Source organism: Neurospora hispaniola (assembly GCF_033458365.1).
Source record: "Neurospora hispaniola strain FGSC 10403 chromosome Unknown B0T23scaffold_10, whole genome shotgun sequence".
Classification (NCBI taxonomy): Eukaryota; Fungi; Ascomycota; class Sordariomycetes; order Sordariales; family Sordariaceae; genus Neurospora; species Neurospora hispaniola.
The window spans coordinates 1,554,591-1,572,602 of record NW_026944415.1 but is presented as its reverse complement, the minus strand read 5'-3'; the positions used below and the strand labels follow the sequence as shown (position 1 = coordinate 1,572,602).

The window sequence follows — 18,012 nt, the reverse complement described above, 5'->3', positions numbered from 1 at the left end:
GTGAAGGAAAACATATTGGTGCAGGTAGAGGTATGTTTTCCCTTTGTTTATCGTTGGGTGGCGCTGTTGACGGGTGTTGAGTGTACCTGTTAATGCTAAACCCCCCCTTTTGCCCTCCAAGTGGCCAAGACCGCTAACCGCTAACGGCTTTATGCAACACTGACGGCCCAGATTTCGCATTGACATCCATCCAGATGGGACCTTACTATAATGTCCCCTGTTAATGCAAGCCCCCCCTGTTGCAAACACAGAGAACCTGACCCATTAGATGCAAACGATTTCTGCCGCCCGTATTCCCGGTTCTGTTATGCAAGAGGAAAAAAGCCCCCTGATGCGAAGAATTCGAGCAGTGACGGAACTAGTTGCGTTGACAGGTGTAGTGTACACCTCCTCGGCAACGAGCCGACAGGCATCCAACTTCCCAAACAACGGGGAAAGGATATCTCAAACAACCACGTTTTATCCAGTCACATTCGTTTTAGTACACGCGAGGATGGCAACGGTAGCCGTTAACTGTCACAGGGACCCACCGACATGAGACTGGGCGAGTTGCGGGTTCGCTCGTCCCAAGTCGCTACCCCTACCTACAATGTCACCTGACTCGTACGAGCCCGGGTCTCAAAAGATGCAAAAATGCATATATCGGGCCCAAATAAGGCCCATGCAGGATAACGTCAGTGAAACCCCAAGGAGTTACATACCACCCTCTGCTCTAGGCTTCCTCGTTTTCACCATCCCCAAAACTGTAAACCAACCCTGCCTATATGTCAACGAGATCCCTGCAGTGCCCCTGAGCCTCAACCGTTTTGGATCTACCTCGCCTGTGAATAAGCTTTTACGAAGCCGAGTCGATCTAGGATTGACCGGAAAGACATGCCGCAGGATGAACAAGAAACATCGGCCGTGTGTTCTGCCATCAGAATGTGCACACAGTTCCACTTGGGCGCCCCCTGAACTCCTCACTTGGAGTTCCCAGATGCAGTATATAGAGTCTGTTGATTCCCCCATCATGAATGTCGATATTCTTTCACACAACAGCTCTCTATCCAGTGTGTTCCAGCAATCGTTTCTCTCTTCACTTCTTTCTTTCTTCGCAGCAGGCTGCACCCCATCTTATCTAGTTCACTCAGTGTTTTGTTCACCAAAGTCCTTCTCTTTACGATACTCTTTTTTTTTCGACTATCTTTCAAGATGCGTTTCTCTACTACCTTCCCGCTGGCGGCTTTCGTTGCTCTTGCCAAGGCACATGGTGTGATTTTGGCCGCTCAGGGCGAGTCTGGTTCGCCTCCATCTGTCGGATTCGGAGGTATGTGCTATCCACCCACCCATCAAGTGCTGTGTGTTCAAGTCCAACTAACTAACCTCTCAAAGTCAACCCTGAAATCGCCCGCAACTGCACCACCATCAACCCCTGCCAGCTTGACTCGGTCATCATGCGCGATGCCGAGATCAAGGCCAACCTGGTCAACAACTGCGGCCGTACGCAGCTTACAGGCAACATTGACATTGCCGAAAACACCGAGGCCGCGCTGGCTGAGGGCGCCGTAACCAAGGTCAAGGCGGGCAGCAAGATCACCGTGACAATCCACCAGGTCAACGCCGACGGCGCCGGTCCCTATGTCTGCGATTTGGACGAGACCTCCAACTCGGGCAAGATCAGCCAGAACCTGACTGTCACCAACAACGTGCCCGGAGCCAACGGCATCTCGCAGAACAAGATCCAGGAGTTCAACTTCACCGTGACGATGCCGGATAACTTCCACTGCACTGGCGGTATGTTACCCTCACTCCTCTTTTCTTTTCTTCTTCTTTTCCTCCACCATGAACCGATACTAACATCTGTCCTCCCACACAGCCTCCACCGGCAACATCTGCACTGTCCGTTGCCGCAACAACGCCGTCGCCGGTCCCTTCGGTGGCTGCTTCGCTGTCCAACAGACCGACGTCAAGCCGACCCTCAACACACCCGACAACATCCAGACCTTCAAGAACATCAAGGACATTGAGGACGAGCGCTTGATCAGCGTGGCCACCCTGCCGATTGCCGCCGAAGCCAACCGCAAGGCCGGCTCCAGCGAGGCGCAGCAGAACGCCGCCGCCGTCAGCGCCATTCTTGCCGCCGGCTTTGTGAGCAAGTCTGCCCCCGTTCTGACCCCCACCGTCGTGCTGGGTGGTGGTGCTGCTGCCGCTCCTACTGCTACGGGTGCTGCTGGCAATGGTAACGGTAACAATGCCGGTGCCGGTAACGGTCGTAACCGTGGTGGCAATGGTGGCAACAAGAACAACGGCGGAAACAACGCTGGCAATGCTGCTGGTCAAAAGGGAAAGAACAGGGGCACTCAGGGCCAGAACCAGAACCAGGCCCAGAACAACCAGAAGCAGGGCCAGAACCAGAAGCAGAGGCAGGGCCAGAACTAAAAGGCTACAAGGTGGAGGACAAAATCATCAGAATTGGACTCGACTAGATTCTCACTCAAAGGGGAACTAGAAGAGGCGTGTAAGACCACCAACGCCAAGAAGGGGAACGGGAACGGCAAAAGAAAAGGAAGGGTAGTAGACATTGAGAGAGATCGAAAGAAGCGTTGTACGAGACAATTAGGACGGCGGGGAACTTGGCTGGAACTAGTCCTAGTTTGTTTAATTTCAACCACGATTGCTGCATTCTATACTGGAACATTGAAATACGTGATTTGTAGTTGTTGTGAGCGAGTGAGTTGCGCCACGGAAGCGAGCGATAAGGTGTTTGTAGTCCTCCGGTTTATGGTAGTGCCGTTCTTTCGGGTGAAGTGAGGCCGGGACGGTGTGTCCCTCTGCCGACTAGAATAGATGTACCCCAGCCAATAGATACATACATCTTTGCAGATTACATTGTACATTTAAAACCCGTACTCAACCTCGGGTATTCACCTGCCATATGTGACCCTGCTTTCTGGTCGCGGTAGGAAATGTGGGTGAGGTGACTGAAGTGAAAATTGGTTCGGATGGGAGTATCCCCCTTGGTAGTAGACCTCGAGCTTCGGTCTTACTCCCAAAGTCCAAAGAGAAAACGCGCGGGATTAATTGCCCTCGCATTGATTCAGATGAGCGGGACACCAGCGTGCTTCTGGTGAAACCATTTGAAGGGTTGAAGATTACCTGATACCTAGATTCTTTGAATTACATGTCCCGAAAATGGTAGCCAAGGAGTTCAAAGTATACGGTGGAACATCGTTATCATTATTTGTCCGTGGTTTTGCATCCGTTATGAGCGTATCTGTCTATCTACTTATTACCAGAACAAGTTTTGTTGCTTCCCATTTTTGGGTGGTTTCCATCCCTGCCAAACATGTCCTGTGCGGCGACGCCACAGACGTCCAGTGCAGTGAGTCCCGTCTTTTCCATTTCTATCGTTAGGGACGGGATTTGTACCTGTGTCATCCACCAAATTATAGTACTCTTCCCTTCATGCCCTCCTCCCATTTTTCCCTTCCGGGGTATCATATTAATTAGCGACTTCTTCCATCCTGTTTGATCCATACTAGGCTTGCGCCCCCCCCCCCCCCCCCCCCCCATTTTCTTTCTTCTCACTTCGTATTCTTCCTCTTTCCACTCCCCATCCTCTCCAACAGTCCCAAATCCCACCATCCCTCCACCATCATCCCCCAAACTGTCTTTCTCCTCTTGGGCGGGTTTGGCGTCTGCAGATGTGGCGGCGGCGGCGGCGACAGGCTCGGGCCTAAGCCATCAACGGGAGTTCCCAACGCCACACTATCCGTTCCTGCGCTATTAACGACATGCGCAAACTGCGAAGGCGAACTAGGATGCACGATAATTGGCGGCGGGACTTCCTTCCTCTTGCAACCCCTACGAGCCATGAAGGAGCCGAGCCCTCTCAGGCTGAGCGGGGACAGCGGGGAGCGCGGCGGCGCGGCGCGCTTATATTCTTGTGGGGAGATGTTATTGGTGGGCCAGTAACCAGACGGGGAGACAATGGGAAACTCGGTGATGATGGTGAGTGGTGGATGGAGGGTGGCTCTTCCAGCTCCTACCTGGCCGTGGTTGTGGTGACCATAAGTACCATGCGTAGCGGAGGGGACAGCCAGGGTGAGGTTGTTGGTGCTGGTACTGCGGAACGCTGGGTCGGCAACAGGGAGAGGCAGAGCCTGGGGGGCGCGGGACATGATGGGCGAGATGCCGTCCATGATGGTCCGCTCTTGTGTGGCGTCGATGGGTGAGCCGGGAATCGTGGGCATAATGCCTAGCCCGACGCGACCACCGTTGCAGCAGTGGCGGACGGGCGGCGGAGGCGCTAGACCACCGCTGATGCGGAGTTGGCGCTCGGGGCTCGCTCCCCGACTGAGAGTAGAGGAGGCGTCGGAGTCGATGCTGGACCTGGAGCCGGAAAGACTGCGACGGTTCTGTGGCAGGCCGGCTCTTGCGCGGGTGGTGGGGACCGGAATGTCTTGAGGATCACTGTCGTATTGTTGTTGGTTGTCGCTGCGGCGAGCGCCGCCGGTGATACGCATGGGCGCCAACGGGGGAGGAGGGAACTGTGGTGGAGCAGTGGTGGTGGTTTTGTGGCCATAAAGGGACACGTCCGACTCTGACTCCGACCCGTACAAGTAGTAGTTCTTCTCGCGAACCCCCCAGCCAGCGCCCGCGCGCCCCTAACCCTCAATGTCCTTTCTGCTGCCGACAACAACCGTCTCGCGACTGACGCGACGCCAGAGGCCAACGCAGACGATGCTGCTGAAGGCAAAGAGCACGCATAGAGCGATGGAAAGACCCCAGATGGCCTTGGTCTCGAAGCAGGTGGGTTGGTCCATGTGCACAAAGGTGAAGTATAGGCCATCGTCATGCGTCGTTTCTTGGGACTTGATTGTGAATGGGACAGATGTCCAGAAGTTGTTGGCGTCAGGATCCTGGGGCATGAGAGCGCACTGGAGATGGGAAAGGGGCTTGCCGAGTAGTGAGGCGACGACGATGAAGGCGACCAGCAGTAAGCCGTCAAGAATTCCACTGAGGAGATATGGAAGCATGGCATCGTAGTAGAGGACGTAGGAGATAACGACATAGATGACAGCAATGACGGCCTATTATCAGGTATCTGTTAGTATCTCGTTCTCTCTCAGAGTGCAAGGAATTCGAAACATACCACTACCAGAGTACCAAGAAGCTCTGAAGGTGATGCCAGTGACTTTGTAGAAAACTCATCGATGAAGTTTGCGCTCAAGCCGATCACTGCGATCAGAGCAGCGAACTGCAGTGCCCTCATAACCAAAAATGTCAGGCCCAAAGCGCCCAGTCGGGGGGCTTGAAAGCCCATGCTGGCTGTATGTGAGTTGAAGTCTGTGATGATTTCTAGTGATGGTCGCTTCTTGTGTGCCGTCCGAAGAGGGAAATGGGGCTTAATCGGGATTGGTGCCGTCGGGGGAGGCGGGAACTTTGTGTTGACAGTGGGCAACATTGTAGACTTGTTGGGGGGTGATAATGATAAAAAAAAAAAAAAAAAAAAGAACCGTTTCTCGTTAAAGGGACAGATATGCTTAGAAGATGCTCGCCAGCAGATCAACTGTTGACAAGAAGAGGATGAAACACTGAGACTCGTTGTTGGCGTTGTTGCTTGGTGATAGTTCGTCGTCGCAAGGAAATTGATTCAGACCGAGATGCTTCCAGAATGCCGAGATGAATCCCCAAGACCCAAAAGGAAATGATAGATGGAAAGGAAACCCAACGAAAAAAAGAATAAGAAAAAGGAAAAAAAAAAAGACACAAGGAAAAGGTGTGGCTTGAGGGAGGTTTGAAGTGTTGTGGTGTAGAAGACCAACAAGCAACAAAAGATGAGGTTGAAGATGACCGTCCATCTTATGTATGTCAACAAGCCCAAGTTCTAGACATGGCGACTATCCATTTTCCCCATGCCTGTCTGTATGTACATATCTTGCATCCGTTCCCGATCGACCATGGTCATCATCATCATCGTATTGGACCATCCACGATTCCCGGCTCTCGAAACAAGCGCGCCTAGGCTGATCGGCAAAATGATAGGTCGCCCCATGGGTGGTGAGTCGGACAGGTGAAAGTCAAAAAAGGGTGGGATTAAGGGAGATCTTTCCAGCCTCTCTTTTTGTCGTTGCTATTTTGATTGCGACGACGAGCCGGTTCCTGGATGCGGGAGCTAGCGATGGGTGGACTGTCAAGGTTTCCATAGCGGGACTCAGTAGGCGCTCGTGTAACCAATCAGAGGACCAGCCACAGGGGGGTTAGGGCTAGAGTCAGAGCTTGAACATGGGTTAGGCCGGGGTTAAGGGTTCCACACAATATCCACAGCGGACACTAACAGCTGCTAAACCCGTCCAGCGCCTCAGGTAGCCAATCGATCTTGACCCCGGGCGACTCTCTTTTCCCTCGACGTCGACTTTTCTCTTCCTTCTTCACGTCGAGCAACATGCCACGGCATCCACCGCCCTCTGCAATTTCCCATCTATTGGCTCTCGAAGACGCAGAGACGCGACCGCGGATCGAACAAGCGGAATGAAACGGATCACCACCGCTATGCGCCGTCATGGAGAGACTTTCTCGACTCGTCGCCGGCCCACTTGAGGCGACGCCATCCATCCATCTCGACATGCGTACGAACCATCCATGCGACCCGGACGTGGGCCACCACCACTACATACTCACTCTATGGCTCCGATTTGGCGCTGCAATGGAACTCTGACCATTCGCGAGGAAGAAAAACATCAACATGAGAAAGCAAGAAAAAACAAATCACTTCTCAATTGTACACGTACACGATTGCTCATGCCATGTTTACTCAACTAGTATTATCTTCTATGTACGTCCGACTACTATTCAATCTCAAAATCTTTGCTTGGACCATCGGGCAATAACAACAAGTGTTGCAAGTCCAAAGGCCGGTGAAGCCAAGTAAACGAAAAAGGAGAAGAGATTACATATTACCACGACCAACACCAGCGACCATATATACTACACCCATATTTGGCCACATTCAATCCTTTATATCCAACCTGAAAAAACAAGGCTCTACCACTTCATCTTCACCTCTCTCGCCTTGACGCCGCTCCTCAGGCCAGAGTCGTCCTTGGGGAACGGCGCATTGTCAGGAAAGTACGCCCTCCACGCGTCACAGTTGTCGTTAAAGGCCTTCTTATCTGCAGGGCTGATACTGTTCCTGAGGTCCTGCGCCCGCTCCAGGAACTGGTTCGACAGACCCCCCGACACGTGCCAGGCAATGTGGCAGTGCATCAGCCACGAGCCGGGATTGTCGGTGCGGAACGCGATGAGCAGCCAGCCCTTGGCCGGGAGCATGGCCGTGTCGCGCCGCGTCGGGTTGTTGCCCTTCAACCGAGCCATGTCCACGGCCGGGTCAAACACGTAGCGCGTCTGGCTAATGGCGGTCACGTCGGGCGACCGACCGAGGATGAGAAAGTCGTGTCCGTGCAGGTGGATGGGATGCGGCAGGCTAAAGGCACCATCCGGGTCGTTCTCGATGAGCCAGTACTTCCATTGGTTGACGCCGTCGACCTGCACAATGTTGTCGGACTGCGAGTAGTTGGTGTTGCCCGTCATCACGTACTCCAGCACCGGCTTGTTCCAGTTGATGTTGATGGCCGTTCCATTGACCCGCCAGACGAACCCGTCGAGCGTGATGGGGATCGTGTTGCCAGTGTTGAGTGCGATGCTGTTGGTGTTGAGGCTGCGCTGCAGGACGGGCTTCAGGTCGTTGAGGTCCAGGCATTGGTGGTCGGGCGGCGCAACGCCCTTGTTGGTCGGCAGTGCCTTCGGCGCGCCCTGGTACCGGAAGATGGCGGCCGGGTACTTGTTGTCCGAGGTACCGCAGAGGCCGCTGCCACCAAACGTCACATTGAACCAGTAGTTCCCAACGGCCTGGTTGGCGTCGATGATGACATCGTAGCGCTGGCCGATGCCGAGCAGCAGGCTGTCGACCTTGTAGGGCTGCACGGGAACCAGATCCGCCGAGATGATGGTCATGGAGTGATTCACCAGCGACAGTTGGAAGTGGTTTTCGACCGACGTGTTGATGAGCCGCAGCCGATGCTTCTTGCCCTTGGTGAGCGACACGGTAGCATACTGGCCAGCGCCTGTGGTCGGATGCTTGGCGAAGCCGTTGAAGAGCACATTGTTGCTCGGCGGAGGGCCGGCACGCTGTGTGAGCAGCACGAGGCGGTCGGCTGTGTCGTAATAGTAGTCCGTGAGCGGGAAAGGACCGAGGTCGACGTCGTAGTTGGCCGAGGCCGGTCCGTTGATGACAATGGGCCCAACAATGCCATTGCCGTACTGCGCTGAGAAATGCGAGTGGTACCACGAGGTCCCGTACTGCGTGGCCCGCCAGCGGTACACTTTGCTGCCGCCGTTGGGTGGGATGGGGCACTCGGTCACGCCGTTGACGCCGTCCTGGATGTTGGAGTTGCGCTGGTGCATGCCGTGCCAGTGGATCGAGGTGCCGTTCGACTTCAGCTTGTTGATGACGGTGATCTCAAGATAGTCGCCCCAGTCAGCCTCAAGGGTAGGTCCAATGATCTTGTTGTTGACCATCATGACCTTGTCCTTCTTGACACCATCAGGGCCAGTCCAGTTATCAGTCTCGGTGAGGGTGAGCTTGTACTAGGTGTGTGTCAGTCATTTCGTTCTCTGCACCGGTACTATGGAGCCTTCACTTACCCTTCTGGTCTTGCCGGTATTAGGAGTTCCGAGTTCATAGTCGGTGTTGATGCTGAATCCTGAAGACCAACACTGCCGGTTGGTCGGGGAGTTGCAACCACCGCCTCCGCCACCTCCATAACCTTCGGCTTGAAAGTCCTGTCTCTTATCAACGGGAGTGAGGAGAGCCACTCCTTCGTTGCCAGGTGCAGGAGCACTGAGAACGAGTGAAGGGGCAAGAAGACCCGCAACGAGGGCGGCGATGCCAAAGAATTTCATGGTGGTGATGAAGATTCCCGCGAGTGGAAGTGATGAAGAAAGTCAACGAGGGCTTGAATTGACGTGAGATGAGGAATTGAGGATGGGGGGAGAAGATATAAATCCCCAAAGAAAGGTATGTGAAGGTTTCGACTTCACCTCCGAGTCTGGAAATGATGACCTGATATATTGATGAAGAACGAATCGAAAGACACCAGGAATGGAGAGATCTGGAACCACTTTATACACGTTGAACAAGCAGATGAGTACCTACCTTCTTGCCCTTGCATGTTGAGGCGTTGTGGAGCATCCAGAGGTCTTGGAGGTCATCGAATCGCAAAGTGGATGGCGGCTTACCACCTCGTGCCTCGTGGAGTACCAGGTCCCTTCGTATCGGTGAGGCTGAGCTGGCTCGTCTGAGTCTCTTTTTCTTTTCCGAAATGGGACTTGATATTGGATGTCTGGATGTGTGTGGGTGGATGGTTCCTGACAGCTTGCTGTACTTTTCTGTGCATGTACTGTGCCCAGGAAACGGCCTGCCATGATCACTTCGCCGTTTTTTGTCTCACTGACGGGATTGTGGAATCTGTCGGGATGTTGGAAGCTTAGCTGGGAATGGTGATTCACCTTCAGCACTGCCGAGGCCACCGTGAGGCCATGAGACTTGCTTACAGTATCGCCCCTGTTCATGGATGTGGATGACTGACACTTGACAGTGGCGGCACGCCGGCGGCATCAAACATTAACGGCAGTTGGTCCCTGTGAGCTGGTTGAACTGCTGACATATCGCCGAAACTTCGACTTCAAGATATCACGTCTTCTCATCGTGGTGATGGAGGGAGGCGTGAGAGAGAAATCTGAACGCCATTAGTGTGCAAGAACGACGCTGTACACTGACCATTGCAGACGATGCCGGATAGATTGCCATTATTGCCGGGATAGATGAATCTGGTTCTAAACGGCACGTCGACGAGAGAAAGGAAGGTGAGAAGAAGCGAAAAAGCAGTTCGTCGTCATCCGTATATCGACGACCCCTGAAGGTATGTCGTATGGTGTCGTGTTGTGAGATTCGGCGATGAATCATCTCGGAATGAAATGCACTTACCTCACGGTGTTACTGTAGCAGGCAGCCCCACCACCAAAGCGAGCTGTAAACCCCAGCCATGGATCCCAAAGGGGATATGCTTCTGCGTTGGTACGTAGATATTGGCGATACCCTATGTTTGCATGTGAACATACTTCTCAGCGCTGAAGATCAAGCCTCTAGGTATCGTGGGGACAACAAGACAGAGCATACACCAAACAGATCTCCACTAGCTAGCAGACGGCTTGGTTCATGGTGGTGGGTGAAGAAGTCCGGCCCGTTTCGCTTCGTACGCTCAGTCGCGCGTGAAGATGAGGTGGACTGGGTGAGCTGAGATCTCGTGGCTGACAGTAACTCGAAGAATAGGTACAAGTAAGTAGAGGTAAGACGTGTGTAGGGCGTGACGCCACAGCCGACTTCTTACTTTCCAATGGTCATGTGTATTGTAATAACGGAAGGCAGCGAAGGGGTCGTCGCCCGACCGAAATGGAGACCAGTCAGAAGTGAGTACCTCTGTTGACGAGAAGAAGAAGGCATGGGAGTTGTAGTTGGTGTCAAGTTGGTGGTGAGTGGATGTCCTTCTCATAGTTTCTGTTTGCGGTATTGACTGTCTAACAGTTTTACTGCTGTTGGCAGCCCTCGGTGATAGGTACCATCGCCTCAAGCCGAAGAGAACAAGGGAATCGGGTTGTATCGATCATCCACGTGTGTGTGTGTGAGTGTGTAAGAGAAAAGAAAAGATAGATCACGCTGCACGAGAACTATTGACTTGACCTGGCGTGGCTGAGGAGTCCCGGAATGGTATCATGATGTGTTCTGATGTTCGGGGACGACTCGTCCACTTGGGCAGCGTGTGTTGACGGTTGTTGGAATTGGCAAGGAGCGGGAAATGTCAGGCCTTCTGGACCAGAGATGGTTGTCATTACCAATTCTGATCCGAGGAAGAGACCAGTGACCACTAACCATGACGATGAGAGGACCCAGGGGCTCGGTGTACATAGTACATGTAAGCATGGCGTTGCATACATATTTGTTAGAGGTAGGTTGGGTTGTCTGTCTGTCTGTCTGTCTGCCATTTGCGCATCTGATCTGGGTGAAGGACAGTGTCTGCAACTTGCAGAGTTGGACCTGGTATGTTGATGTCTCGACTCGTACCCTACACTTCCGTATGGCGGAGGCTAAGCGCTTTGCGCCTTGGGGTTACCGACAAGTATGGTTACTGACAAGAGCACAGTGAAAAGCGGCGTGGAAAGCTGGAGGCCAAAACCCGGAGGGACCATGTTTTCTGTGCCCCTCCGTCCTTGGCAGGGGAATCATGGCAATAGCGAATGCTTTTTCCGTGGACGATGTAAGTTGGAAGTTATCAACCTGTTGCACAAACCCTTCAAGAAAAAGATAGGCAAAACAAGCAGCATAACGCTGCGCCCTCCAGTCCAGTCTCGAGGAGTATCCTTCCACACCAGCATCTTGCTTCCATGACGACGGAAGGGCGGGAGAATCGGATTGGCAGGTTGGCTCGGCATTGGCGTTTGGCACTTGGCAGCTGACTTTTGTTTTTGTTTTTTTCTCCTGGGGTTTAAGTCTTCGTATAAGCCAAGCTCGGAATAATCCTTTCTCTTTCAGACACGGACCGACGTCGGCGCCGAATTTCCGCTCTCTTTTCTTTTTTTCCTTTCCTGGATGTACTGCTGTTGTACACTACCAGACCAGGTTGGTCGCCTGTGTAACGCGGCTCCTTATACGTTAGAACCAAGGGGGGTGGCGGATGACAGGGGGCTGACCAGCAGCAGCAGCAGCATCAGCGCCAGCCAGCAACACAGCAACGAATCCCGGTTGGTTCCGAAATGTTGTCGATGTAGGACTCCTGTCGCATTGCTGACTGTTCTGTATACAGGTAACCAAGTCTCTCCGCGTCAGTCGTCCTATGATACCTCTAGGCTTGACAGCAGTACAGTGCTGCTGTACTGCCCCAGTTGACCGGTCGGAAATATCTCGCCGTAAGACAGAAAAAGGCACGGTAAGGCGGAGGCGGGGACGTGAATGTTTGGACGGATTTACTGCGGAGGCTCAGATTACATCAGATCAGGCAAGACTTAAATGACATGGCTGGCTAAGACCGAGGGAGACAATGCCTCTGTGTGAGTCTTTCTCTGTGCTGACATGCCACGTGCTGTTGGTAATTTTACTGCGCTGACTTGCTAGGTCGGATTAAACAATATCTGAATGGTGCTCGTCCGGGGCCTATAGAGCCTGGTTAACGAAAAGGATAGCTGACTACAAGGTAAGGTTAAAGAACTGCCACCTATGGTAGATTGTATCTCGGTATTGGATGTAGAACTAACAGTTATTGTTGTATTCACAGGCAGCCAAGCCCTTCCACTTCCATTCAACGTGCAGTGCCTGCGCGGCCTACACTATCTGCAAGGAAGACAAATGGCGGGTGCAGCAACTATCGAGCGGGAACCCTTGGCTTGTATTGACCCAGGTCCTTTTGGGCCGATTGAGGCGCTGATAGTACTGAATGCAATGCAGTTCTTCTTCCAATGGATATGAATGATACCCGGCCATCGAGACTCGCAAATATGATGAACCGTACAGACCGTATTGTACTATAGTAGCACACTGGCAGCCCCTAGGTACCTCTAGGTAGGCAGTGTCGAGGTAAGTCGGGTTCTACCCTACCGGTATTGTTCAAGTATGTCCCTTTCCTCTCTCCCGTCCTTAATCTGGATTCTCCCGCTCGTACTTGACCTTTAAATTCTCGCCAACGCTCTGTTGGGATGGACATGTATTGGTTCGGTTGTGGTTGCGAGAGACTTGGCGTGGAGGTCTCAGTGCTGGACATCTTCTTTCACTGCACTCACTTTGGGGAATACATCTTCTTTAACCCCAGAACGGAGGGCTTTTGATGGATGTCGGTTTCTTTTGCTTTCCTGCAGTCAGTTCCCACTATCAAGCAAGCGCACTGCAATTCCTCACCACAACGAGATGTGCCTTCCTCGCAACCTCACGTCCATGAAGTCAACAACATCGGGACTCTCAACCGATATCAATGCATCCGGTATCTCCTCAGAAAACACAGCTTGTGCTTCGATCCCCTCTACATTGGCCTGATATCGTATCATGCATGCCACCCAGCATCTCGCCCACGGCGATCTTTGCTTCAACGGGAGCGATCAAAAGCCCTACGAGCTCCGAAGCGCCGAACCATCGAGACAAAAAGCCAAGATGGGTTAACCTTTTCGTGCCCTTGCCTGCCATACCAACCACATGGGTTTCCCCAAAGAGGAGCATGATCGGCGACCTCGACCGGCTCGGGTGCCTAGATCACCCGATTCTGGACGGAGACCGGAGTGTAGTCCGCAAGGGCGCGGGGCCGGAATTTGAGGATTGGGCCGGATCCAACCCAGCACCCAACAGCTCTAGATATTTGCCAACCCTGCAGCAACACACCTCTACTATGCATGTACTGCACTGCAGTAAGTGCATTTCTAGACAGGAGCTGTAAGCTGCGGGCGAGAAAGCCGTTGGATCGCTTCTCCAACGTCTGCAGATATACTTCCCTTCCTTTTTACAAGACCGGTCACTGGTATGTTCCTCTCTGTGTCGTCGAAGCCCCGTTGAGCTGATCTAGATATCATGTGGCGTGCAGAGCATTCCCGAACTCAGCCCGTGGGTCGACCACCGTCAAACTCAAAAGTGGAGGAGGCTCTTGACCGGGTGAGCTATGCCCAACATCACTGCACCACTGGGGTGTCAGGGTGCATGAGTACTGCAGTGGTGTCAATACTATGCACATCCGGCTATCTCATTTGCTGGGATGTGCGGATGACAGCTAATGATCTTCGTTTGTGGCTTGACCGGGGGTGGTCACCTTCGCGAACAGCGGGCCAGCGCTTTATCGTGAAGTGCATGGGAACAAAGGCTTGGTTTGCTTCTCTGTCTCTCCTTGTGTCATAGTTTGTGTTATTTGTTGTCGCTAATGAGGAAATAAAAAGGAAAATAACCTTAAATCATGGCTGAAGCAGGACGACTTGAAGATGAGATAGGGAAAAGGAACCCGGGACTCAACAGCTGGTGACAATTTTCGACAACATTACCATATTCACAACTGCGTCAACCTTCAAAGAACCTAACCAAGAGTAAACGCCAAGTCAAACCCGAGGGTCAGGTAAAGTAGCATTTTACATAAGATTCGCTAGCTCCTAACTGACAGCTCGTGCGGTTCACGTACCTACGAACATGCTCGATTCGTCCTTTCGGTCCCGAGCCGTGTCTACCTTAGCTTTCTATTTATAACGGAAATCTATTGGACTGGTACATCCTTCCCCTACACATCGAGTTCCCGAACAAAAGCCCCGTCCGCCCGGTGTCGCGCCCAATGAAGACACGTATCGTCTCACAGTTGGTGACACGACATGTTTACCTCTGCCTACTGGTTGACTTGCTGACCTGACGGTATCAGTGTGTGTGTGTGTGTAGGGATCATCCTGATCCATCCAACCTTCTGTTTACCATGGGCTTGGGATTGGACTTCACTGGGCTGCACTGAAAAGCTTCAAAGGCCGGGATCCACGTCCATTCGTATCTCCGAGGCTCTGGGTTCGACCGTCATTGTGCAGCTGATTTCTGATCCAGAGCTCATGTAAGATGCTAGCGCTGTCGATGAGAACTTGGCAGTTCGGTCTCTTCTTGATGAGCTCGGGATGATGCGGCAACTCATGTGACTTGTAGCTCGCCCTTCCCAGGTAGTCTCATACCCTTCCTTCGTCAGTCTCTCGTTTCTTGTTTCCCTTTTAGCGTTAAAGCGTCTCACTCTTTCCGCGTGTCGTCGTCGTATCGCCGCACTATTAACTCTCCGAGTCACCCGCTGAGTGAGTGGGTGGGTAGCAGTGGAAGTCACTAGTGCAATGCGTAGAATATTGCAACTGTAACACTCTCGGCAGACCCCGTTGATAGGGGGGGTTTTAGCGAGGAACCGGCACCATCTTTTCAACAAACCTTCAGCATTAGCGGTCTTTCAGAGTCTTGTTGTATGCAGGTGACGAAGTTTTGCTGCAAGCGACACACCGAGAAGTTGAAATCCGAGACTACCCGTACCGGACCCCAATCAGCGGGAGATGCACAGGAAGCATTTCCGAAGTCGCTTTAGAACTTTGGCGATGTCACCTCGTATGGACGGTGCGGTACACCATCATCACATAAGCTAGATGTGAATGGGTACCTAGAAGTAGGAGGTAGGTAAGGTTCACGCGCAACAGTTGCTATCTGATGTCTTGTTCAGGTCTGTTTTGCTTACCTACATAGAATCTCTGGAGTCCATAGGAAAGACTTGTTTTGCTGTCTTTTGTTGACAGTCTTATTCAGTTCGAGGCCCAGGAAGGACCTCCATCTCACGGCCTGTTGTCGTCGCATATCTCATGCAGACAAGTGGGTGAAAACTATGGAGTACTGGGTAAGCTACCCCACGCTTTCCCTGTCTGATCTCGCACAAAGCTCGACTGCTGCACTCCAGCTTGGCAATACTTGTCCCGTGTTGTTGGTTCCGTTGAGAGAAAGGCCTTGTTCTATTGCTGAGGTGAGCCCAGGGAACTGGGAAACCAGGTCAGTGGCGTTGAAGGGAAGAACATCGCCTCATGTTGTGAGACTCGATAGCTCTCGGTTTGGACGTTGAACTTTGAATCGACTTTACTACGCCGTTCTTATTTGGCATTCAGCCCGGGTCATCAGCCCCAGCTCGATATTCCTGCTGTGTGACTATGGCGCTTGAGGCCTTCAAGTTTTGTTTGAGAACTCTGGAGTTTGGTTGAGGCGGTACGGTAGTATTATCATGTTGGCCTCCTGAATATCTACCTATAGAAGCCAGGCAGATATTATCAACATACTGCCAGCCCAAGGCTCTCTTACCAACATATGGCCCCAAGAGGACACATTTTCAGTCGATGTTCAACAGTTGGGTCATCTTCGATTTGATATCGTGTTCAGTGCCGCAGACCATACCCACATGGAAGCAAGGGCCTGGCAGCTGGCTGTACCGCGAACCAATGACGCACGCAGCGCCTCAACGTCGAATCTATCCAGGCTAGTTCAATCATCAGTGAATCAAAGCCCTAGCTGACATGGCTCTGGGTGGTTGTCAGATTCTGGATGCCTCCCTTATTGGGCTGTGACCCCCTTGGCAGTTCCCAATACGTGTTTGATGGTAAGAGCTGTGCCGGAAACATACTTCCCTCAGGCTACCTACCACATTGCGTTGCACGAAATTCAAACCCACATGCACGGTTACGGGTAGGAAATTCCATACCGTCTCAGATTTCTTCATCTCGGTATGTCCGTTAAACCAAGATACCTAAATGACTTTATACCAAGAAGCCAAGACTAGGTAGGTAGGTACCTTATAGTACGAGCCGCAGGATATCGTTGCCCAGAGCATGACATCTTGAGGATTCCAGCAACATTTCAACCACTACAGTGAATGTCTTTTATGCCAGTTTCCACTACGATCTCCAACAGAACGCAAACATGAGGTGTGCTCAGTTAAAGGATTCCAGAAGCATCCGGGTCATTAAGGGCGGAAGTGTCCGGTGTAGATCACACGCTCAATATTTACTGCACAGCCACCTCTTCTTCCTCGTTGTTCCTGACAATGATCCCGGACATTGCAATGTTGTTATTGGTTATTGGGCAAATGGCGTGGAACGTGATACAGTGGGGAAGGCCAGCTTTTGTGGCTTTTGCAATTGACTTCAATGCCTGGCTCCTATTCTTGGGGAAAGTTTGCTATAGTCAAGCGGCTCAAGATTGGGGGTATAGCTCAGAGAATATCACGCAGAATGTGGCACCCTTTGACAACGAGACCGTGCTCCTGAGGACTGCTCCATCCATGTCTAGTATCGGCATCTAGGTAGTGTCCTATATTGTTCTGTTCTTGGACTTGGAGTCACACGATTCATTTTCGCGACCATCGGTCAGGGAAGGAAGAAGCCAGAAGTGTCTGATACCAATAAAAACCATGAGTCAAGACTCTTCGCCCATCGTCATGTGTACTAAATATGGCTGTAGAATGTCGGTATAACCACTCAGTTTACGACCTGTTCAAGCTATTCAGCTTTCGGAAAAGGTATCATGACACAAATATCAGTTCGATCCTAGCCCCTGAGCACCCGAATACTGCTGTATAACCACACCAACGTCTCACATGTCTTTCTCCCAATTCCAGGTTTCACCACTCGTCATACAGAACCCGAGTTCCTGGGTTCCACCACCCGATCGTAACTTCCGAGAATGTACCACCGGGTACTTAAGCTTTGTCCTTCCCTCTGGGCTATAGGCTCTGCCGTGGAAAAAAAGCCTTTGGATGGCCCTTTGTCCAACATTTTCCTTCATATGCGCACCTTGTGCCCTGCGAAAACAAGGAGAAGGTAACTGCTGTCTGGCAAGGGAGGATGGCTTGGATTAACTGGGCATGTGCATACCTACCTACCTGGTACCTAGTCTTTGCAACTTCCAATCCGTGAGGTTCTGACGCAGGTACCTTACAGTCCTTACCTCCAGATACAATATCAAGCCACTGGGTAGAAGTTCTAAATATGACTCTCTGATTTCCCGATCCCGCAATTCCTCACAATCATTCCGAAATCCGAATTCCAGACTTCCAGGCACTGAATGTTCAGCCCACTCATGTGTCATGCCACCAATAACCAGGTCAAGCTCAAGTCAAGCCACTGCGACTACCTCACTCGCTCTTGCCATTGACACCTCTGACTCCAGTCCAAAGACCGTTGACTCAAGCAATGCGCTTTTACTGAGCGGGGCGTGAAGCACGCCAGTCAATGAAAAGACAAATAGTATGGAAGTGGTTTCAACGGTGGGATAACAACCAAGGAAGTTGGCTACATCCACCTCCGTCGGTACCTGTAGGACAACCCTCGCCATCGACCTGGTGACGGGATTCAAGGTCAGCAATAGGTATCTGATTGTCTTATGTTTACTCATCGAGAAGCTAG

The 18,012-nt window shown here is 52.1% G+C and overlaps 3 protein-coding genes across 3 annotated transcripts; 1 reads left to right on the top strand and 2 right to left on the bottom strand.

Annotated features, from left to right (window-relative positions):
* Positions 1-957: 957 nt before the first annotated feature.
* On the top strand, positions 958-2,531 carry B0T23DRAFT_50061 (uncharacterized protein). Its single transcript, XM_062841371.1, has 3 exons — positions 958-1,306; positions 1,372-1,773; positions 1,856-2,531. Exons 1-3 carry the CDS (start codon positions 1,192-1,194, stop codon positions 2,416-2,418), a joined length of 1,080 nt encoding a protein of 359 aa, XP_062688445.1. The 5' UTR covers positions 958-1,191; the 3' UTR covers positions 2,419-2,531.
* Positions 2,532-3,563: 1,032 nt separating this feature from the next.
* Positions 3,564-5,465, bottom strand: B0T23DRAFT_436610 (uncharacterized protein; the record flags this gene model as incomplete). Its single annotated transcript, XM_062840584.1, has 3 exons — positions 5,135-5,465; positions 4,680-5,072; positions 3,564-4,646 (listed from the first exon to the last, which is right to left on the bottom strand). Exons 1-3 carry the CDS (start codon positions 5,444-5,446, stop codon positions 3,564-3,566), a joined length of 1,788 nt encoding a protein of 595 aa, XP_062688444.1. The 5' UTR covers positions 5,447-5,465.
* Positions 5,466-6,817: 1,352 nt separating this feature from the next.
* On the bottom strand, positions 6,818-9,109 carry B0T23DRAFT_49914 (Cupredoxin). The gene is made up of 2 exons (XM_062841369.1): positions 8,686-9,109; positions 6,818-8,628 (listed from the first exon to the last, which is right to left on the bottom strand). Exons 1-2 carry the CDS (start codon positions 8,941-8,943, stop codon positions 7,027-7,029), a joined length of 1,860 nt encoding a protein of 619 aa, XP_062688443.1. The 5' UTR covers positions 8,944-9,109; the 3' UTR covers positions 6,818-7,026.
* Positions 9,110-18,012: the final 8,903 nt, after the last annotated feature.

Bases quoted from the DNA above. Each gene is read 5' to 3' on its own strand.
- B0T23DRAFT_50061 (XM_062841371.1), top strand. From the start codon at position 1,192: ATGCGTTTCTCTACTACCTTCCCGCTGGCGGCTTTCGTTGCTCTTGCC. The intron at 1,307-1,371 runs GTATGTGCTATC...AACCTCTCAAAG, and splicing joins TCCATCTGTCGGATTCGGAG to TCAACCCTGAAATCGCCCGC. The intron at 1,774-1,855 runs GTATGTTACCCT...CCTCCCACACAG, and splicing joins TAACTTCCACTGCACTGGCG to CCTCCACCGGCAACATCTGC.
- B0T23DRAFT_49914 (XM_062841369.1), bottom strand. From the start codon at position 8,943: ATGAAATTCTTTGGCATCGCCGCCCTCGTTGCGGGTCTTCTTGCCCCT. The intron at 8,629-8,685 runs GTAAGTGAAGGC...ACACACACCTAG, and splicing joins ATACCGGCAAGACCAGAAGG to TACAAGCTCACCCTCACCGA.